At 37.3% G+C, this 23930-nt stretch overlaps 2 protein-coding genes across 2 annotated transcripts; one reads left to right on the plus strand and one right to left on the minus strand.

Moving 5' to 3' along the window:
- Positions 1-48: 48 nt before the first annotated feature.
- On the minus strand, positions 49-3329 carry LOC117425954 (origin recognition complex subunit 6). Its single transcript, XM_034043293.2, has 7 exons — positions 3112-3329; positions 2474-2603; positions 1777-1940; positions 1504-1593; positions 1211-1323; positions 955-1038; positions 49-748 (listed from the first exon to the last, which is right to left on the minus strand). Exons 1-7 carry the CDS (start codon positions 3174-3176, stop codon positions 627-629), a joined length of 768 nt encoding a protein of 255 aa, XP_033899184.1. The 5' UTR covers positions 3177-3329; the 3' UTR covers positions 49-626.
- A 719-nt stretch (positions 3330-4048) lies between these two features.
- LOC117425751 (vacuolar protein sorting-associated protein 35) lies at positions 4049-22845 on the plus strand. The gene is made up of 17 exons (XM_034042986.3): positions 4049-4203; positions 5550-5648; positions 6189-6285; positions 6711-6834; positions 8791-8973; positions 9763-9976; positions 10579-10662; positions 10998-11107; positions 12052-12148; positions 13052-13200; positions 14009-14216; positions 16054-16209; positions 17670-17792; positions 19529-19708; positions 20488-20727; positions 21565-21708; positions 21823-22845. Exons 1-17 carry the CDS (start codon positions 4201-4203, stop codon positions 22000-22002), a joined length of 2391 nt encoding a protein of 796 aa, XP_033898877.1. The 5' UTR covers positions 4049-4200; the 3' UTR covers positions 22003-22845.
- The last annotated feature ends 1085 nt before the right edge of the window (positions 22846-23930 follow it).

A 23930-nucleotide genomic window follows, 5' to 3' on the forward strand; every position in this document is an offset into this window, starting at 1 on the left:
CTCCGAGTAATACGAGTTAAAAAAATAAAATAAAAAAAATAACCCAACAAAAATCAGACTCCTATTTTATTAAAATGTTTTATCCAATAAAAACAAAACGAGATAGGCATCACTTAATTAATGGTTCATAAATAGATTTAGAAATGAGAAAACAAGAATTAAAACAGCAATCAATATACATATGAACATTTGTGTATACAGCAAATGAACAATGTAAATACATTAGTAAAAGCAATATTAAAAATATATAGTGATACTCCACCATTCACTTCCATTGGGATTTCAAATCCTGCGATAACGGGATACAGCACACTTTCAATAAACAGACATCTGCACTGACAGTATAGCACAGCCACCGATTGCAGAATGACCGATAAACTGAAGTACATAAAATATCTAACTAGAGGATGCATCAAGTATACCTGAAGACAACTGTCTTCCATCTCAGATTTTATCAATTTGTACACTCAGTGTTCTTTAGAGCTATCTGTACTTAAGGAGTCAACAAAGTCTGATTTGCAACTCCTTTACTAATACGGACACAAAATAAAAACTTACTGGTTTAAAACATCATCAAATTGGGCACTTGTAAAAAGTGAAAGAAATTGTGGCTTAGGTCAATCATCTCAGCAGGTATCCACTTTCTTGGCTTTGGCTGCATTTTCCAAGATTTTTCTCTTCCATTCTTCATAGTCTTGCTTGACAGATTCTTCAGACTTTTGCTGTTTAGGCATGGTTGCTGTCTCTTCTGTTAAAAAAAAATAATAATAATACAAAAATAAAACACAGCAGCAGGTACACAATTATTTTACAAGTTGCCAACAAGCTGCAAATTGAAATTCAATTACTGCATACTCAAATAGCATAGTGTTATTTTCGTGACAAACCACTGAGAATTTTAAGAAAATTGCTGGGGAGTTGTAGTTATGTTTTATAAGTAGGTGGTCTTCCTACCTTCTTTGTTCTCTATGCACTCAAGCAATGTCTTCTGTCTTTTGCTGGTTGTTTTTACTGATATGATCTGTTCAGCAGATTCACCTGCAGGGCACGTGACAAGAAAATGACTGCAGTTAAAAACCATTACAATGCTAAACATGCAAGAGCCATATAAAAATCCTTACAGGAACACCTTAAAGTAGGGCTGATACCAAGTAATTAAACATGGCCGCTAGTGCCTTCCAAAACAGTTTTGTCCTCAATTACTACTTACTGCAAATTTGCTGTCCAAACTTTTCCAGTTGGGTGCAGAGTCGTTCAAAGATGCCCTTCTTAGCACCGGAGGTGGCTGTCAATTTCGTCTTATCAACTTTGATTTTCATACACCTACAGAACAACATTTAGTGTATTAGTGAATGAAAATTTAGCATTTCCATTGTTAGAATCAACAATTCCTTTGCACATAACTTCACAACATAACCATGCTGCTGATGTCACTTTATCACCATGTATAAATGGTCTTACTGTTGATAGAAATTGCTCTAAAGAATAGACTGAATGACTTACTTGCATGCTGTGAACAATGCTGCAGTGGTAAAAAGCAGCTTCGATAAATCCAATCCACTTTGCTGTGCTTCAGGTAGACTGGATTCATATCTGCAAAAACAAAGATCAGGTATCATTATAAACCACACTAAAAGGATATTTCATGCTGGATCATTGAGAAACCACAACATTGGTTCTATTCTGACTTTCATACAGTCTCAAACACAAGCCTTTTCCTTCCACTAAATGCATTGAAATCTGATACTAATACTAACTATGGCGTTCCCTCCTCACCTGTGCAGTATCTTCACTGCTGTATTCACTGCCTCTGTGCAGCCATGCTGAACAGCCAAGTCTCGGATCCCCATTTGGGTCTGCAGACCCAGCATGCACTCCAGGGACTTCAAATGGCTCTGGTAGATCTTCTTATTTAATCCAGACAGCTTCACCACATACTCCTAGTGCAATGCAGAAATACAAACTTTACATTGAATTGAGAGGAACATTTTTCCTAGCTTTAAAACGTGTTAAGCACCCATTTTAATACCGTTAACATTTTGAAAAAACACCACAAGTTACAGCAGTTGTCACCTTAAAAAAAACAAACAAACAAAAACACACATTTGACATTATGCATTACTTTGATTTGTTTTATTTATTTGTCAGGGACAATAAAAGATGTCACGTTTACACGACATGAGATGTCACGTTTACACGACATGAGATGCATTGTATACCAACTTCAACATAACTAGATCTTTGGCTTCAACATATTACAAATTTCTAACCACAATAAATCTCAGTACACAAAGCTCTCCATCATAAAACATTCCTAAAATCAGATGTGAAGTGCATGCAATATACAAAATGCATGCAACACAATCAACATCTGGACAGTGCAATAATTAAGAACACCTTTGACACATGCATTATACCTGTCCACATCAGGTTAGCAGCGTGGTTAAACCGAACACCCTGCATGCATTCTTACTTTGTCTACTGGGTGTTTCATTGATGTTGCTGCCAGGTCCAGACACATGACCGCATTGCTGGTTGCTGTTGTATGTGCGGACAGCCCTGTGCATTTCACCTGCGACAGCCGGAGGTACTCTTCTGCTTTCCTACAACCAGCAATAGTACCGTCCATTTAATTACACACTTTAACAAACACATGTAAAAATAATGCATTCGACCATATCACAGAGTATGTACAAATGAGGATACAAAAAAAAAAAAAAAGACAGGTTTGTGTGCCAGTGCTATGTATATATTGTACAACAAGGTAACCTTCCATCTTGTTCTAAATCATTGCTAGGACACAGACTAGTATCCACCGGGGTAAATGCTGACAATTCCAATATCCCGTAGCGATAACAGCCAGATGATATTGTGCACCAGTAACACATTTAAACATTTAAACATTGTATTTATTGCCAGGCTACTGAGATCAGAAGCAGGGCAAGCTGGAATTGTAGCCATAAAACGCTTCAGAGATTTAATTACTACCTACACTAAGAAAAATAAGATTTGGGACCAGCAAATAGGCGCTCATTATCAATCTAAATAATGTATACCGTGTAGTAAAAACACGCGTACACGATTTAGCCTGACTTCTGTATTATTACTTACGAGATTATTTTAACAACAGTTATTCCCAATTTAGATGCCAATCTTCTGATCATTTCTTGCTCCATATTTGTTGACGGTCTTGAAAAAGTTGCTCTAAATAACTGTAAACTAATATTAATTACAGATTCCACTACTGTACCAAACAAGAAAGAAAGTCACTGGAGTTTCGCGGGAAATGTCAGCTATGACAACCCCTTGCGCTACTTTAAGACCCTGTGATTGGCTATTGTTTCTGACGTGCCATTAGATTTACTTTGATTGGCTTGTTGTTAAACTACTGGAGACGGAGCAATAACCCGCCTCATCCGGGGTGGAGACTTTGGTGAAATAAACTTTTTTGTTTGTTTATTTGTTTCACCGTGAAAATAAAACTGCAGAATAATTTCATTTTGTACTAGCTGTCATTATTTTAACAGGTTGTATAGGATTTAAATCTTTAATAAGTTAATCATGTTTGTTCTTTCGTATTAAATAACCCCCGCCCACCAGATTTTCAGTAAAGCGTTCCTCCAGTAAATACATTCTTTATTATTATTATTATTATTATTATTATTATTATTATTATTATTATTATTATTTGTTTATTTAGCAGACGCCGTTATGAGACAGAGTTGCCATATGCATTAAACGTGCCGGTTATTTAAGCAAATGTATTGAAAACGGAAAGTTAAACTGTAATAAGAGACCAGCAAAAACTTCAGGGACGACACATTAAAGTTTTTAACACAAGCCTGCCTAACATTTTTATATAACTACCCATTCTTTAAAATTAAGTCAAATAAAACGTAACTATTCCTCTTTTTGCAGCCCTGAGAGTAGTATTTTTGTGTTTCTTATTGACAGTAGAATTTGTACTACTAAGAAACCCCAAAAAGTTTACAGCCAATAGCTTTTCTATTAGCAGTGTGTACTATTATTGTCATGTGTCAATTGGTTGTTTTTTCTTTATTACACTTAACCAATGGCAGGGTTTCGGTCTTAACCAATGAGAGGGTTCCTTGTTGTGACCGTCACAGGGTTAGCTGGCAGCAGTCACATGATTTGGAGAGATTGACCGGGGTTGTGTTTCTTGGTATAGACTCAGTAATCATGGTAAGTCTTAATATTATTGACGAATTGGTTGCACATCTAGAAAATAATACTGATGATAGTGAGCGTTATGTGCACGCGTTACGGTCTATATATGTTGGTTTCGATTTGCAACCAATAAAACACGTTTAAAAATCTAAACTACCGCCGGACTGGGTGGTGCAAAGGCCTAGTGTGGCTGCCCTGCTATTTTCAATGTTAGGAAAGAATTTCACTTGTAATACCGTACATATTATTCGTCGTAGTAGTCGTAGTAGTATTATTATTGCAAAATTAACTATGCACACGGCAACAGAGAATGTTGTCAGACGTGTCGGTAACCTGTAATACACACTACCAAATAAGCAATACAAAGCGTATTTAAACTCAAGTTATGACATATGGAAGTAGTGAATGGCTGGCCAATGTTTATATGCAAATAGACGACATTTAACAAGAAAGCTATTTTATTAAAAAAAAAAAAAAAAAATGTATATGTCGATGTCGTCGTTGCCCGTCATTTCGATCTGGAATAAATTACAAAATAAGCTTGATAGGTACGTAATGCTGTATGTTTTAACCACTAAACGTACCTTATACTTATTGAGACTATAGTTCAGAATGCAGAAATAACGTTAACACCGTATTTAAACGCCCGTGTTGTGTTATGCATGCTAATGAAGGACAGTTATGTCGAATGAGTAATTTATTAACGGGCTAGTAATTTACATAACTGCAAATGTGCTGTCTCTTGGATGAAAATACTACTAGCTCCATAGTATTAACAAAAAACAACATCTGTGTGTTCACTGTTTCTGCACGACACGGGTCCATCTTAAATGCAACATCAGCTATTTTTCTAATTAAAATTGGAACAATTGTTATTGTCTATGAGGTTCACTGGGACACTTTTTTGGTCCTAGTTCTTTTATTTGCTGGAAATGTTAGAAAATACTATTGCAGTTTAATTTGAATTTTTTTTACATTATGTTATAAGTGGAGCAGGGCTTTCTTATCGCACTGCAGTTAACTGAAATGTGTCTAGGGACAAGCTCACACAATGAAAAGTAAAAACAAAGCAAATGAATAACGCACAACATAGATTAAGTGACTGATATCTCTTGTTTAGGGAACTAAGCAGAATCATATACACATGTTTAAACTTGACACCCATACAAATCATTCCCATGCACTGTTTGTATTTCACAAACCTTTAAATATGTTATAATTGTCTAAAGCGTGGTAGTAATTAGATGCACATTGTGTGTTTTTAGGTCAATTGAATGGATCCATCACTGTGCCTGTCCATCACTGTAGTGTTTTTCTTTAATGGCATTTCTTTTTAACAAAATGTGTGTGTCGTCTTTCAGCCTGCCACTCAGCAGTCCCCTCAGGATGAGCAGGAAAAGCTCCTGGATGAAGCGATTCAGGCCGTGAAGGTCCAGTCCTTTCAGATGAAGCGCTGCCTGGTAAACCCAATTGTTTCTCACCATTCCTCCAAAAAAAAACAAACACTTCAATGACACATAATGTATATCGACACATACCTTGAGAAGAAAGACAAGTGTTTTCTCAAGTGCAAGGTTTGCACAAAATACTTTTTTTGGTAAGCCTTAATGAAAGCAAGACCCTTTTTTAATTTTTTTTTTTTTGGGGGGAAAAATAAAATGTTGGTTTACCAAAGAAATATGCTTTGAAGAGCCTATTCAATTTAATGGTAATTACTTTTTGTCTTGTATGGCTGTGTGTCTGACAATCCAGTGTTTTAATTCTGTCCGTCTGTGTATCCATATGTCTTTGTTAGAGGATTTATGGTTAATTTTTATTTTGGTTAAAGATTGATCATTGTTGATGCAAGATAAAAATGGCTTTGTATTCTAAAACACTCTAATCTGACCTTTCAGCTGTAAAATACAGTATCACGAGTTGTTAATTCTGTACATATATTAAGATTGAGTGTTTTAGTTATGTATGTTCATGCTTTGATGCTGATAGTTTTTTGTTTGTAGGACAAGAACAAGCTTATGGATGCTTTGAAACATGCCTCAAACATGCTTGGAGAGCTGAGGACTTCCATGCTATCACCAAAGAGTTATTACGAGCTCTGTATCCTTTCCTTTGACAGCGCTGGTGTTACCCCCACCCCCAACACCCTCAGTTTAGATTTTCACTGCAACAAAAACAAGTCCGCAAAATAAGGAGAACTAGAAGTTAAGACATTGGTCATTGACTTCTCATGGAGGTTTTTTCCTTTAACTGACTGAACTTTGGTAAATGCATTGCCTGTCCATTCAGAAATATCGTGTGCTAAATTTAATTGCAGTGGTGACTCGGTGTAATTGCACCCTGTAGTATTATGTTCTCTATTGCTGGCAAAATTAATTGATTTTAATGATTCAAACTTAAAGTAATTTATTTGTGGGGTTCAACTTGAAATACATGTACTAAATAAACAATAGTACATGTTGCCTAAATATACTGCTGCATTTTTGCTTTCAAATAGTGACTTTTTGGCTTAACTTTGACTGAAGACATGGCCATTTCTGATGAACTGCATTACCTGGAGGTCTACTTGACTGATGAGTTTGCTAAAGGCAGGAAGGTGGCAGATCTCTATGAACTAGTTCAGTATGCAGGAAACATCATCCCAAGGCTGTAAGTCATTTTAACAAAAATTGCTAAATAAGGTTGGCAATGGGTAGAATTCCTGAGGTTTGCTATGACCCTGACCCTAAATCTAATCCTAACCTTAAAGATCACCTGTGCTGGTTGATTTGGTGCTTTCTAGCAATATGTGCTAGATCAGGAAGTTTTAACATGGGCTAAATTAATTGCCAGTTAGTTTTGCAGTAATGTCCACATTCTTGAGACAACTAATTCACTGCTTGGGAGGGGCAAAATGCACTGTCCTGGCTGCAATTTTTTTTTTTGGAATTGCCAGTTGTGTCTTACCCCATTTTTCTCCCCAATTTGAAATGCCCAATTAAGCCTGGCTCACCGCTGCAACCCCCGTGCTGATTCGGGAGAGATGAAGGCGAACACACGGGTCCTCCGAAACGTGTGTTGTCAGCCGTCCGCTTCTTTTCACTCTGCAGGCCCGCCATGCAGCTACCTCAGCTACAGCGTTGGAGGACCATGCAGCTCTGGGCCGCTTGCAGGCAGGCCCGCAGGCACCTGGCCAGTCTACAGGAGTCGCTGGTGCACGGTGAGCCGAGGACACCCTGGCCGACTTAAGCCCTCCCCTCACCGGGTGGCGCTCGGCCAAATGTGTGCAGCCCCCTGGAACTCCCGTCCATGGCTGGTGACCTCCAGGCTATAGGGCGCATCCTGCATTCCATGCGGAGTGCCTTTACTGGATGTGCCAGTCAGGAGCCTCTGCATGGCTGCAATGTTAACATGACTTTCACAAAAAAATCATGGACATTGTGAAGTAATCCTTTTTTTTTGTTGTTCTTGGTTACACTTGGAATTTGCATTTATATACATGTTTATTTTTGTTTAGCTTTTATTGAATGTGTTTCACTGCAACATCAATAGAGCATAGAGTACCAGGTGTTGCTTCATGTGCTCCTCTCACTACCCAGTGGTAAAATTGTCTTGTGGTCTACTAATTATTTATTTGCTGTAAAATAAGATTCTCTTAAGAATTGTTGTGTGGAAGGAGTCTGCAGTGCTTAGAGGACCTACCGGTTTGGCTGCCATGACAACAGCTTTATTTATTTATTTAGGTGCCTACGGGAGACCACATTTCTGCTGGAAAGTATTTATATACAGAAACAGCTTAGCTTGGCTGTTGTCAGCAGAATATTTTAACATTTGTGTAAATTTCAATAACCTAATAGTAACTATGGAGGATCGTTTCAGCTCCATGTGCAATACCTGCTGTTATGTATTTTGTCCAACATAATTAAGTGTCAGGAGCAGATGTTTATTTTAATGAAATACTGTGAATCAGGGCTATAAAGAAACTTCACTGTTAGACCATCATGCCTAAAAATGTGTGACACCTTTATTGTTGTATTCAGCATTACTGCTAAGACTTGTAGAGAGTAGCAGGCTTTGAACAGCTTGGGAGCCATTTAAAGGTGATGTTACCGTATACTAAAATAAAAATTGAAAAATTGATTCTTAACCTAAAATTCAGCATGTTCTTTCACATTTATACATTTATGTTTTAATATTTTGTACTGAGGTGGCCTTAAAGCAAGGTTTCTCTGTACTTAAGCCCACCTCATAATTAAGACCACTTTCTTTTCCAGTGACGGTTTGTTCCTATTGGCAGCAGTGTGAAGTCGCTCTCAATATTAAGATCACCCCTGTATTCAGTAAGGCCACCATCTGCAGTCCCAAATGTACCAAACCTCTGTTAAATGACATCTTTAATGAGACCTATTAGCCAAACAATTGTACATGATACACCACTATTAAGGTCATATTTTGTTGGTCCCTAGGCTGGCCTTAATAGATAGGTTTCACAGTTTGTTAACTTGATTTAATCATGGGGTTCATTTTGTATTTTAGTGGCCGTATGAAAATGAATTCCACATTTTATTAAAAAAAATTTGGCTAGTTACCCCAGCAGTGATTGTGTTTTGCTCTGTCTGTTTACAGGTACTTGCTGATCACTGTGGGTGTGGTGTACGTGAGGTCGTTTCCACAATCTCGCAAGGATATCCTGAAGGACCTGGTGGAAATGTGCCGAGGAGTGCAGCATCCGCTTCGAGGCCTCTTCCTTAGAAACTACCTTCTGCAGTGCACCAGAAACATCCTGCCAGACGACGGGGAACAGCCAGAGTAAGAATGCATTTCCAGTGTGGTGGTGGTGATGGTACAGTCAGCCCCATCTCTGGACAAAAAGGGCATAAGCCACTTTCAAACCTAGGCATCCAATGATGGATTTATGCATGAACCCACTGTCCCTTCATTCCAGCCTTGTTCCACTACCCAGTATGAAATATTTCCTCTTTTGTAAATGACTCGGAGGTACAGATATCGTAAAAGCCATGCAATTTTAACAATGATTATTCCCATTCTGTGCAGTAATATGGTATTACAGTGCGCAGTATAATGCATTGTTACATTCCTATATGTGCTGGTGCCCACAATCAGTACATTGGTGTGCTTCAGATCATTGGCTTCTAGTCTATAGCACATTCTTACACATCTAATCCACTTGGCCCAGCGTCGTCTGCATTCAATTGTCAGTTTGTGCCAGTGCCTTTTAGTTGTTTTTGGCCCTTTGCTTTTAGTACTGCATAGTGAAGTACACCCGTCTTGATTCCACTTTAGTTCTTCGTGGGTTCATAAATTAGCATAAGACAGTCAGTTACTTTTTAAAATAGGGCCCTATATCTGTAAAAGTGTCCCGACAAGTATTTTTTATTTATTAATTTGTTAGTTTCTGATTTGATGCGCTGCTTTCACTAAGGTTTTAGGGTAACAGATATGAGGAATGCTTTAAGTTTAAGTGTCCCGTCGTTCCTGGCTTTCTTGGCAGCAAATTTACATTCTAATTAAACTTGTTGGAGAGTACGAGTATCAAGGATAACAAAAATATGTTTTAATTGCATCTAATCTTATTAGAGAGGAGACTACTGGAGACATCAACGACTCGATGGACTTTGTGCTCCTGAACTTTGCAGAGATGAACAAGCTGTGGGTTCGAATGCAGCATCAAGGTCACAGCAGAGACCGGGAGAAGAGGGAGCGAGAACGTCAGGAGCTGAGGATTCTTGTCGGGACCAACCTGGTCCGTTTGAGCCAGTTGGAGGGAGTTAATGTGGAGAAATACAAACAGGTACAGTCATGAGAGATGCTCTCATTCTGAAGCTACTAGATTAACCCCACAACCCCCCCTTCCACACACTTTGTCAGTTCCTATTTCTTCAAGCAACCGTTTGTAACTATGAAACACTCAATGTTAGAGACAAATAAATTGTCAAAACATTAGTCTATGAAAGACATTGGAAAAGAAGTTTAGTTGATATTATTATTTATTTATTTAGTCATTTTAGCAGACACTTATCCAAAGCGACTTACAAAGAATAGGGGGTGAAATCTGCATCACAACTGCTGGTGAAGAGTCTCTTAGAATAGGAACTCAGTTTAACGTCTCATCCGAGCACAAGGAGGTTAGGTGACTTAATTAGCGTCACACACAGTGGGTAAGTGGCTGAACTGGGATTGAACTGGAAACCTGAACTGGTTACAACCCCCTTTTTTTTAACCACCGGACCACCATTTTTGTCATAGCATGTATTGAGTTTATTTTAGTATTTCTAAATGTACCCCTGTTTAATTGTAAAGTTTAGACAAACGGCGTGTTGACTGTACATGTGCGAACTACCTGAAGCATATCTTGTTTTAATAGAATGCATTTACATGTGTTGCTGATTTTAGATTGTGCTGTCTGGGATCTTGGAGCAAGTTGTAAATTGCAGAGATGCCCTTGCTCAAGAATACCTCATGGAATGTATTATTCAGGTAATTTTTTGTCTTTTACATTGTCACGCCTTTGATTGCATGTTGCAGGCAGTAATTGCGTCTTAAGAAAATCAAACCTTGATGAATTTCTGAAATCATTCTAGAGTTATAGAACATAATGAGTATCTGACCCCCCCCTACCCCCGCCCCCACCCCAGCCCATGAGAAATACAAATGCTCACAATTTTCAAATAAAAGAAGCATATTTATTTAATGCATTTTACTTTATTCTGTAGGTGTAATTTGTCATTGAGTAAACTATTGTGGTCTTCTCATTTGCCACCCTGTGTAAATTGCATTGTCTCCAATATTCATGCCTGCTCCCCCCCCTCCAGGTCTTTCCTGATGAGTTTCATCTTCAGACCCTCAATCCTTTCCTGAGATCCTGTGCTGAGCTGCACCAGCATGTGAATGTCAAAAATATCATCATTGCTCTAATTGACAGGTCAGTGAAAGAGGAAATGTGGGGGTGGGGGGCAGCACAGCACTGCATTCAGTTGAGGACTGAAAGGTGACGAGGTGATTTCATTTCCCATTACTTAATAACCGCTTTTCATGTCAGCATTGTTTTTCTAAGATATTTACACCCTGTAGGCTCATGTTGTTGTACTGTAATCGAGGGATTCATCATCTTAGTAAGGAAATTCAGTATTGTTAAAAAAAATAATAGATACTGGGTTCATATCGCAAGGACTGCTTGACTTGATAGATAGATAGATAGATAGTAGGGAGAGGGTCTCATTCCTCCCTGCATAAAACATGTGCATATGCACATTTTGTTTAATTGTTTTTTAGTTAATTGTTTTATTAGTGATTACCCCTGCACCTGGTGATCATTGTAAATTAGAGCCAGGTGCAGGGTATATAAAGGTGGTGTATATAGGAGCCCGCTTGATGGGGTGCTGAAGCTTAAGAAGAAAAGGTAGTGGTGTTAAACCGGTGTGGTTTTATTTTGTTTGAATATTTTGATGAATTGGCAGGGAAACGGCTTAGCTGTCCTGCAAGATTAGTTTAGGTTCCTGTTCTATGGTTTAGTTAATGCTCAAGAAAGAACTAAGTGTTTGTTGTGTTTATTTAGGTTTTTGGTGATTTTTTTGTGCCTTAAAGACCTCCATTTCTGTGCCCTGGGTCTATTTTTAAAGGGGAAAAGAACCTGAGTGGGTGCAAGTTTTGTTACTCTATATATATATATATATATATATATATATATATATATATATATATATATATATATATGAGAATTCCAATATGCACCTATCTTTTTAAAATAATATAACTGGGGGGGGGGATTAAATAAATAAATAAATAAATAAATAAATAAATGGATGTGAACATTGGGCAATTACTTTTGTTTAGTTGCTTGATTGTATTTTTTTTTTTTTATTGCAGGCTTGCATTGTTTGCTCACAGAGAGGATGGCCCTGGAATTCCAGTTGACATTAAACTGTTTGATATTTTCTCACAACAAGTAGCTACTGTTATCCAGGTATTTTATTTATTTATTTTTTAAAAATCATATTTATTGATCATAACCTACAAAAGTGTGTGTTATTAACCCTTTTCAGTCCATTTATTAAGTGCGCGTCAGGCACGTCAGGTCTAATTAATTTTCACACGCGCAGTTAATTTTAGCCACGCTGTTTAAAAGTATTTTTTTCCAGTCAAACGGGTTTAAATGGCCCTGCATATCAACAAAGCACTCACTAGGCATCTCCAGCCACGCCCCACCCCACCCTTTCGTTCGCTATCGCTTTCACCTATGTAAGAAATAAATAATAATAAAAATAATAGTCATACATACCGATTCAATCATCTCCGGATCACTCGTTTTATCACCAAACTCCTCAATAATGCGATCAAAGTCATTATTTTATTACTATAACATCTGAAAAAAGCTCTGCAAATGTCCGTGATAGTCTCTGTGCGCTGACGCACTCAGCCAGCTTGTTTACTATGCCGCCCCGTTATCTGATACCAGGGCCATATGTATGACTATTCATGAGATATGCCTTTTTTTTTTTTTTTTTCCCCGACTTGTCTCGGCTCCTGTCGCTCCCACTCGGCAATTGAATGGTTTTTTCGGCTTTTTCTGGAGAAAAAACGACTAGAAACCCGTTTTTTGCGTTGCTATAATGATGTCAGACCCAGTCCGACAAAGGACCTGAGAGGAATAATTGCAATGTCGGACCCAGTCCGACAATGGACCGCAAAGGGTTAAAGCATTGAGTAAACAGGACAGTAAAATTGGAAAGTCAAAGTAGATGGGGAGTCCATATTTTAGTTCCATTGTCGGTCTGTTATTCTGGAGAAATAATTTTAAAGGGTTCATCTTGTACACCTGTCATTTTAAATGATGGTACATTGGTGATCTGGTCTGTCCTCTTTCCAGTCGAGACAGGACATGCCATCGGAGGATGTGGTTTCATTGCAAGTGTCCCTCATCAATCTGGCTATGAAGTGCTATCCTGACCGGGTGGACTACGTTGACAAAGTTCTGGAGACAACTGTAGAAATCTTTAACAAACTAAACCTTGAACAGTAAGTACAGCCGTAGAGCCAGCACCATGTGTGTGTGTGTATGTGATGTAAAATGTAGGAAAGGGGACCAAAATACTCAGTGTTTGTTTTAAGCCCACTTCAAACAGCTTCTTAGTTTTACCCCCCCCCCCACCCCCCATCTCTCCTTTTAAAACAAAATACAATAAAAAAAGGTAGAGTATCTGAATAGCTCTTTCATGTCTTAGTTACACTTGATAATCATGCTAATTACTATGTTACTGTGTGGGTGGCAGGCTCTTCAAAGCAGCTTCACTTGAGCTCAAGTAGGTTTCCAAAGGTTTGGGGCAGCTGAAAGAAACGCTTCAAAGGCTGCGAGCTGTGCCTGGGTAAGACCTGGTTGAGAGAATCATATTTCATTGTTTAGCTGGGTGAAATGTTACTCTTTGAGCTGGAGAGCAAGCTGATATTTGGATGATGTATTCTGCAGCAGCTGGGCACATTTCACACATGAAACCAAAAAATAATAATAAATGGATGAAAAAGTATACTGGATGTTGTATTTTATTTTTTAAAAGAACCTGTTGACACTTTAATAACTTTTACAACAGCCTCTGACGTGGCTGCTTGCCAGTTTTCACCTGTCACAGTTTCCCCCAAGCCTATTGTTGAACTGCTCAAATGACCTATTTTATGCCTACAGGGTAGTAGTGGTAGAGTACAAGATGCCTCAGGAATCCGCTACAACAGCTTTTTTTAATTATTTAAGTGGTGTGATACAAAATTAATGTTGCAATCAAACTTCTAAGGGCTTTGATAGTTAATTATTATTATTTTTTTTTTTTTTAAGTATTGCAACCAGCAGTGCAGTATCAAAAGAGCTGACAAGACTGCTAAAGATCCCCATCGACACCTACAACAACATAGTGACGGTTCTGAAACTGAAACACTTCCATCCTCTGTTTGAGTACTTCGACTACGAGTCTCGAAAGAGCATGAGTTGCTACATCCTGAGCAATACTCTAGATTACAACACGGAGATAATCGCACAGGAGCAGGTATGATTGTATGTTACTTTCATCTCACACAATGAACGTACAAGGATACAAATAACTCATATTTTGTACTTCCAGCCGTGGTAATTATGTACATTTTGCATTCTAGCTTCAGCCTGAAGATTCTGTCTGCTAAGCCCTTTTACAGACCCCTTTAAACCAGATGTGCCACATTTCATTTAATCCTAGGGCTAGATTTAGACCTAAAATTAGCTTTTCTGTACAGTGGCAATTTATTAGTGTGCCAGCCTGAAGTGCCGCCTTTTGTAGCTCTGATTTTAAAGGTTTTGACAGGCAGACAGTGAGCTGATTGTCTGCAAATGTGCAATATGCCATGGAGGTGCGTGTGATGAGAATTCCTGCAAAGCAATTGGTAATGCCCATGAAGAGAGCTGTCACATTGGTCTTGAGGCTTAATTCTATGTTTTTGCACCCAGAGACTGCAGACTTTGAAACCTGTCATCCAATTCAAGGTCATTTTCATGTAATTTTCATTCACCCAATTAGAACTTCAGCTTGCAGACTGGAAAGATGAATCGAAAGAGGAACATGCAATTTGGTCCTGAGAACAGAAAAAAAAAATCATTAAATGTGTTATCTTACACTCTGTAGTTGCAGTATAAAGAGGTGTATATTTTGACAAGGGGTATAGCTGTAGTCTGAGATGTATATTTCTTGTTACTATATTAAAATTGAAAGATATATTTTTTTTTTTTTTGTAGTGCAAGTGTTTCCAAGAATGTGGTGGTCATAATTCTGTGACATTTCTCTTGATCTGCGTTCTGTATTTGTTGGGTATCTTAGCAGAAAACCTTTTCCAGGCAGAATTTTAAATGTTTAAGTGCACATTGCTCAAAAGGTAAAATGCTGGTCTACACTCTTAGCATGGTATTGATTAAGACTGTGCTTAATGCACTTGTGTGATGCCCTGCCCACATTCAACTCTGAAAGGCAGCTTGATGACAGGACCTGACCTTCAGATGCTTTCAGTTTTGAATCCTAGTTGTTTTCCCCACCACCGAGGTCAGCTTCCGTTCTCATGGCCTTTTCTGGTAGTTTAGTTTCTTAAGACCCCTTGCTGTAAGACAGTGTCCGCTTTAGAGGATGAGCACTGTTGGCGTAGTCAGGGTGAGGCATTATATGAACCAGTGTAACATGCAGCACTGTATTATATATTGAGGTATGTGTACAGGATAAGCTCCAATCTTGTCTTATCCTTGTGTATAGGGGTAAGGGAATGTGCTAGCTAAAGCGGTATATTGGGATCAGTGTCTGAGCTCCCCCCAAACACACACACCATCCTTTTGGGAGGTGATTTTAAGTTGCACCGCATTGTACGTTGACTAAAACAGAATCAACCAGTCCCCAGGGCCTGACAGTTTCTCTTATTTTGTGGGCATTAAATTGCTGCATCAAGGGACCAGAAAACAGACAAAAATAAATATAAAATAACAGCTCCAAACATGGTTTTAAGTAGAGGATGGAGAATTTAAGAATTATAACTTTTGGGAATACAATTATAAAGCCCGAATTTGTCAGATGTATTAAGCCGTCTGTCTGGTTATTCAAAATCCCAAGATGCAGCTGAGGGTTTTGGTGAATGAGAAAATAAGTTTAACTTTCTTGTTCCCCACCAACCAATTAGGGTTATACAACTATATATTATACCCCGAAGGAGAGCTTATTTCATTGTATTTGATAGGCTACACTTGAATAAGTGGTGTTTTTAATGCCTCACTGATACTGGGAATTTAATAAACTGCTGATGGTATGTATTATTGTAACATTTGCAACGGTATCACAGTTGCTGATGGTACTTCTATATTTCCTGACACCTCAGGTGGATGCCATCTTGAGCCTAGTGTCGACCCTGATCCAGGACCAGCCAGACCAGCCCGCGGAGGATCCTGATCCAGAAGACTTTGCGGAGGAGCAGAGTCTCGTGGGCAGGTTCATTCACCTGCTTCACTCCGAGGACCCTGACCAGCAGTATTTGGTATGCAAACTGAATCGCACTCAGCTGTAAAAAAAAATTAGGGGCATAGGGACTTGGCAGTCCTATCTATTTAAAGCTCCGATTTGGTTCAATTACTTTTTGGAGTGATCTAATTATGAAATTGCCAGTATGTCACTCTTTATCCATAATCTTACATACGGTATTTATGATCCCGCTAGTTCAAATACTCTTGAAGATCATTGAACTCTTACCATTAAAAAAAAATATATATATATATAATATAATAGCATACATCCTCAATTTGAATGATGTGAAAGGAGAGTTTACTAATGTGTTTATTTATTTTAGTGCTGGGACAAATATTGGAATATTCTAATGAATCTTTTGACATCTATTCTGATACATTCAGATTGTATTCGCTACACATGACAAAAGTACCTTTTGAATTATTTACTGTCTCGCCAGAATTTGCAAAAAATGGCAAATGAAAAACAGCTTTTTTATATATATAATGTATATATGTGTGTGTGTGTGTGTATATATATATATATATATATATATATGTATATATATATATATATATATATATATATATATATATATATATATATATATGTATATATATATATATGTATGTGTATTTATTTATTTATTTATTTATTATACACATACATATATATAAAATAAATGAGGATTAACACAGCAGCTCATGAGTATTTATTTAAAAGTTTTAGACAGCAAAAAGTAAACATACCAGTATGCGCGTGCACGCATATTGATCTCTATAGAAAGCCATCTGGGACAAAAACACGTTGTGCTGCTTTAAGGCAAGTCTATCTCATGGGACAGAAAGGCAAGCACGTCATTCTGAAATGCCTCGCTTAAACAGTCTTGAAAATGTGATTTTTATATATATTTTTTGTTGTGATATATTATATAATTATGTTATGTGGAATGTAAACGAGAACCAAAACTGTGGGTTTTTTCCCATTCACTTTCAGTTTGTTTGCTTGTTCTGCTACAAAAAGGCATAAGTAAATGCCATGTTATTACTATGAAAATGTGTCTATAGCCACTGTTTTACTGTGAAGAAACGGCAAGGAATGAAAATAAAATAAAATGCGGTGTCAAGGTTATGTACTATATTTCAGCAATAAACAAAACGTTTAACTTAAACTGCTATTTGGCGTCCTTTTGTTTTGTAGGTAATTCATTGGGGTAAAGTAAGTCCTACGCAACTTATTCTTTACTCCTGGGATAATTTTCTATTTTAACGTGTTACATGCTGTAAAATACACACACACGCAGGCCACAGCCATGCCCCCTGCTGCTGTGCTGTCTCTGCCTGCGTTCAGAGCAATATAATGGCTTTTATTACTTTTTGATAAACGAACAAATGTCCGAACGAATATTTAAATCGAGCGGAATATGAAAATCTTGTGTTTGTCCCAGCAATATCTTATTTAGTTTATTTGTTTTGTTTTTTTTTCCCCCAAAAGATCCTAAACACAGCCAGGAAGCACTTTGGGGCAGGTGGGAACCAGAGGATTCGATACACACTGCCTCCTTTGATATTTGCGGCCTACCGGCTTGCTTTCCGGTATAAAGAGAACTCAAAAGTGGTAGGTTGACTTACTTTCAGAACTGAATATTATACCATTTGGCAATGGATTTAAAAAAAAAAAAAAAAAAAAAATTGTGGTGTTCTGTATGCCGGATATAAAAATAATCAGAATTCACAGATGATATGCTCTTGCTTCAAGATTTTAAAGAGAAACACAACCAGAGTATATGGAGGTTAAAAATTAAAATTGCTTAATGTCATTAAAGATCCTTAGAGTTCAAGAAAGTAAACCTTTCCAAGAAACGCATTCCCCGTTTTTTCTTTAAAATCCCAACCAGTACATATAACAAATTCAGTCTGGGTCTAATTTGCAGCAAAAATAAAACAATTACAGAGTCTTCTTGAGTCAGTGAGAGAATGTAGTCCATTGCTGTGAATTGCTAGTTCATACTCCATGCCGATTTCAAGTGCAGTTATATTTGGTCTTAACCAATTTCATTGAAGGCTGTGTGTTACGAGCCGTCTTATTCATTCAATGAAAAACAATTCTGCAAATTCAAAGAGGGGAAAGGAGAGCCTTGTGTTTCTAAATGATTTCTGATAATATGTCCTTTTATTCAGTATTGGTCATTCGCATTGGAATTCCCGCTACAGAATACAGACGAATGTCATATTTTAATGCCAAGCAAGTCAGTTTTTGCCCTGTTATGTAGCAACTATCTGTATTGTTCTCAAATACCATAAACAAATGGCCATTAGCAATTTGAAACGTAGATTATAAATTAATTGATGTTTTCTTTAACCCTTTTCTGTACTGCATGCATCTTTCTGTCCTCAAGTGGAAAATACCAGTCTTGGTTTTCATTACAAATTGGGTTATATATTATATCACAGGATGTGGTTGAAACAGACCAATCCTCTTATTTTTTTTTTTTTTCTTACTCCCTCTTAATATGTAAATAATCCTCTCAAATTCAGTGTTGGGTTGCCACTAAAAAATCAAGAATGTACCTTTTTTATCATCACAACACATCCTCAACATTATACTTGCCTCTTCAATTAAAAATGATTAATCATAATTAGGGCTTCTAATTTTCGGTTTTAACCGATAAAACACCCCTGTCACAAAAAAATAATGAAATCGGTCGATAGCCAATAAACACCAGAAAGCACTGGAAAAACTGTGGAAATGGTTATACATTTCCCAGTGCTGGACAATGTCCCGCCTTCCTGACTTGCATCTATCATTGATTCGTTCTCAATACTTTAAACCCGCCCCAACTGCGGAATGACAGCACATTCCTACATTTCTATTGGAGACACCGCTTGCAAGATTTAAAATGATATTACAATCAGGATGGAGGCTTGTTAGCGGGATTTCAAGCTGTATTACAGTTAAGATACGGAGGATTTAAAACAGAATTGTGACAAAATGTACAAAAATGCCTACGCACAAAAACCCCAGAAGAATGTGCCCATGACTATAGGGATTTTGTTGTGGAAGACAACAATGGAAAGAAGGTACTTAAGTGTGCAAGTACTGTCAAGTTACTATACATATTTTGACAGAAAAAAAGAGAACACTAATTTCATACAGTATATCAAAAATGAAAGCCCCGAAAAAAACGATTTGCATAACTTTAAAAATAAGCACCAAAAAATACAATTGATAAAACCCGAAAAACAGAAGCCCTAATCATAATAGAAAAAAAAGCCCCCACCCCATCTCCACGTGTTTTATCTATGCTTGTGTAGAAAGTTTTTGTTTGTCTACATTTCTTGAAATTCCCCTAGGATGACAAGTGGGAGAAGAAATGCCAGAAGATCTTCTCGTTCGCCCACCAGACCATCAGTGCTCTTATTAAAGCAGAGCTGGCCGAGCTGCCTCTCCGGGTCTTCCTGCAGGGGGCGCTGGCAGCCGGAGAGATTGGCTTTGAGAATCATGAGACGGTGGCGTACGAGTTCATGTCGCAGGTAAGTGTGCGAGAACTGAAGATTGGTGGTGCTTGTGGAAATCCAGCCTGGCTGGGGGGGGGAGGAGCCAGAGCTTATATCAATTAAATAGCTTTTGTGTATAAATCTGGAAAACAGATCCCAAATATTGAAAATGCTGTGTAGAGAACAGATCTAAAAAGAAATAACTTGCCACAGAAGTTCTTAAAGATGGCCTTTTGATTGTTCTAGCAAATTATTAGTCTTGGTTTATTTATTGCAATGTAGGCTACAATAGCATTTCTCTTAAATCTACAGTAATTAACCATATACAGAAAGCGATTATATTTTGGTTAATATGGCAAATAGACCTTTGAACATCTATTGTTTTCACAATGAACTAATGCCCAAGATATGAGAATCCTTAGCTGATTATTGGATCAATGGTTTTGGTTCATCATCAATGGTACTTTTGAGAGGCAAAAGCAGAGGCTATTTTGACCTACTTGTGATTTCATGTATTTATTTCAAACACAAGGAAACAAGTTCATATCTGTTTAATTCTACAAAAATGTAGCAATGTTGGCTCATCGGTTTTACTCCTGTTAGAATACCATGCAGATTCTCTGTTTTTGACATTGTGACCTTGACCTGGAGGTCAAAGGTTTCCCATCATTCTTGTTGATGCCTTAGTCTGTCTGACAATAACCTCTATAACCTATTTAGTTTGTGAATTATGGGGTGTAAAAGATGGGTGATCTGGGATAACAGGCATGTAACACTGGGCCCTGATTTCTCATTTAATATATGTTTTCCCTCAGGCATTTTCTCTTTATGAGGATGAAATCAGTGATTCTAAGGCCCAGCTGGCAGCAATCACGCTGATAATTGGAACATTTGAGCGGATGAAATGTTTCAGCGAAGAGAACCATGAACCTTTAAGGACACAGTGTGCACTGGCTGCTTCAAAACTCCTTAAGAAGCCTGATCAGTGTCGCGCTGTCAGCATCTGTGCACATCTCTTCTGGTCTGGTCGAAACACCGACAAGAACGGGGAAGAGGTACCTAATAAACATTTTCTTTTCTTTTCACAGATCTAAAGGTAAGTTGGAAAGTAGGAAGCTAGTATGACAAACTTGCTTTTACTAGCTTAATTGTTGCTGTTTAGATAGATAGATAGATAGACAGATATAATATGCAGCATATATTTACTGGTCTGCTGTGTTCTGTAGCTATCTTCTCTTTTAGATATCTGCAGTGTTCAAATAGTAATGAAAGGTTTATTTTGCATGTCTGTTAATAAGAAATGCCAAAATGTGAATGAGGAAGGATGATCCCTCCTTTTCTATGTACGTATTGTGGCTGTGATCGACTTATTTGTTTAGACAGCTTTGCTACCATTCTCTAAAGGTAAAGCAGAAACAATGGTGATGAACAGTCCTGTTTTTCTGCTAGAATTGGTGATTAGCTCTCTTTTTCATCTGCTGAGGGTAGCACAGCATGTTGTAATTAGGACTGTAATGATCGTGTATCAATGAATCGTGATCCTTTCTATACATGATATATTGTGTTGCAATAGAGGTATATATCCTTTATCATGGTACAAAACCAAAAGCACAACTACTAAAGCTCAATGTAGTTCACCACCAAGTGTTTCTTGACAGGGTGTGTGTATGTAGGGTTTTTTATAGTTGGTATACACTCTGTAATTTAATTTTTCATTAAATAATCATTTCCACAATGCATTATACAAGTAGCCAATCTTGACTAACATTTATTGTGATACATACTGTATTGCTACACCCTTTTTTTTTTTTTTTAAAGCAAGGCAGACATTTAAAAAATATAAACGCTGAATGTGATCAGTTTTGTCAAGTGTTTTCTGTTTTGGTTCTTAGATTCATGATGGAAAGAGAGTGATGGAGTGCTTGAAGAAAGCTCTGAAGATTGCCAACCAGTGCATGGACCCATCATTGCAAGTTCAGCTCTTCATTGAAATCCTAAACAGATACATCTACTTTTATGAAAAAGAAAATGAGGCGGTAAGGCTGCTTATTTTATTTTATTTATTTATTTGTGTTCCTGCTTTTATTTACTGTCAATTTTGAGAAATGGTGCCTAAAAGGTTATTTTTTTTTATTGGACATGCATTGCAGGTGACAGTACAAGTCTTAAACCAGCTAATTCAGAAGATAAGAGAAGATATTCCAAACCTAGAGGCCAGCGAAGAAGCCGAGCAAATTAACAAACACTTTCACAACACACTGGAGCATTTGCGCCTGCGGAGAGAGTCCCCTGAGGCCGATGGACCGATCTATGAAGGTCTTGTCCTGTAAAAGGGGATGCAAATAAATGCATGTGGCACAAATTAAACTATTCCATCCAGTGGTTCCCTGCCCCCAGCTGCCATGTCTTTATCAACCTTGCCATTCTAGAATTAGTTTTTTGTAGAGCGTGCCTTTAAAAGGTGCCAGGAATAAAAGGTTACCATGTTACTTGTTTGGGCCTAGCACTTCACACACATAAGCTTTCCTTGACGAAAACAAGAGTTAGTGTCAAGTTAATACCAGGCACCTAATGACCAATTAATTCCAAGATCTTCTGGCTTATTCTAATCGGGCATGGTTAATGAATTTTCATTTTTTTCCATGCAGCTCATCTCAATTAGTAATATTATGACCTTAATGACACGTTTTTGCATTCTGTGTTGTTGCTTCTGTATGTCCTATGTGTAATGTACTGTTGTGTTCTAGGGTGGCAAAAAAATTACACATTTTTCATTATTTTGTAGCATACCAGCTGCTTCAGAATAGTCCAGTTTTTGGGACTTTTTTTTTTTTTTTTTTGTTCCATTTGTGGGATTCTGCCTGCATTCTTCATTTAATGCAAACTACTTTTATGTTGTGTATTGTCCAAATTAAAATACATTAACGCATGTATACATAATTTACACATGGTTCAAAACAGAAGATGTGTTGTAAAAAAAAAAGATGTGTGTATGGTCCACTTAGAACTGGAGTGTGTGCCAGCTATAACTTTATTATATGCATATATACGGTCTATTTTGATCCTGTTTTTTGTTTTTTTGATCTAAATAGTGTATGAACCTTTTATTGTAAATCAGTAAAATCCATCACCAGTATCCCATTATTTGCACAAATAAACAAATTGCAATGAAACATTTAATTTGTTACAATGATACTTTTTACTTTGTTGTAGTCTTGTTTTATAAAACCTCTAACATAGCTGCTTTGTGAATATATTTAACTAATATCCTTGGACACGTTGAAAGGCTTTGAGATGTAGAAACGGTTTATTTGCTTTAATAAGTAATTGAATGAATAAGTTTAAAGATACGCAAATCATTTTCAATGTGTCCTCCTTTTGTGATATTTGCCTCCTTGAGCTTGTATGTCTTCACCCTGCCAAACGTATAGCATCAAACATCAATACAATATTGCTGCACTATCTAAATGGTGCAGTCTTCAAAACTTGTTTTGAACTTTTTTCTCAGGTTTTTAATAACTGATAAATTTTTTTAGCTTGGAGGAAAGAATTACATTTGATATAAGCTGGTTCTTTGTAGTGACACTAATGCCTGTTCCAATATCTCATGTCCACAGTAAAGACCATGCTGTTGTGCAAAGATTACATACATAATCATCTACTGAACTGCTTAAACAATGTCATTCCTATATATATTTATTTAGTGGATTATCTTTGTTGAATATCTTAAAGCTATTTATATTCTAATCCTATTTGCCCTGTTAAGATTGTAATTATGTAAATGAGCCAATTAACACTAGTGCATAATCACAAAACTCATTCATTATCTTCTTTGTGCAGACTGTCTTAAAGTATTGTTTTTATATTTGAGGTTGTAATAACATGGTGTGAGGATTTCTTAGCTGGCCAGGAACAAAAAAATATATAATCTACCTAGAATTGTGGGATGATCAGGCATAGGTGGTTGCTGCAATCCCGGAATATTCCGTATTGCTGTAATATGCACTAACAAAATCCAGCAGCTTGTTATGCTGGGTATAGGGGTAAGGGTGGATCAAATCAACCACCGTCATAATGCTTAGAAAAGTTACAGAAAATGTTTCTTGGAGTGGAAATTCCCATTAAAAACCAATGTCGGTACAGGACTTTTCATTCAAAACCAAATTCGTCACAAGACCGTCCTTGCAGGGAAATAGCATTTAAGTAATGACATTTTATTTCATGTCATGGTTTTGCTGGATTTGGTGCACAAACTAAA

The sequence above is a fragment of the Acipenser ruthenus genome, chromosome 20 (genome assembly GCF_902713425.1).
Source record: "Acipenser ruthenus chromosome 20, fAciRut3.2 maternal haplotype, whole genome shotgun sequence".
Classification (NCBI taxonomy): Eukaryota; Metazoa; Chordata; class Actinopteri; order Acipenseriformes; family Acipenseridae; genus Acipenser; species Acipenser ruthenus.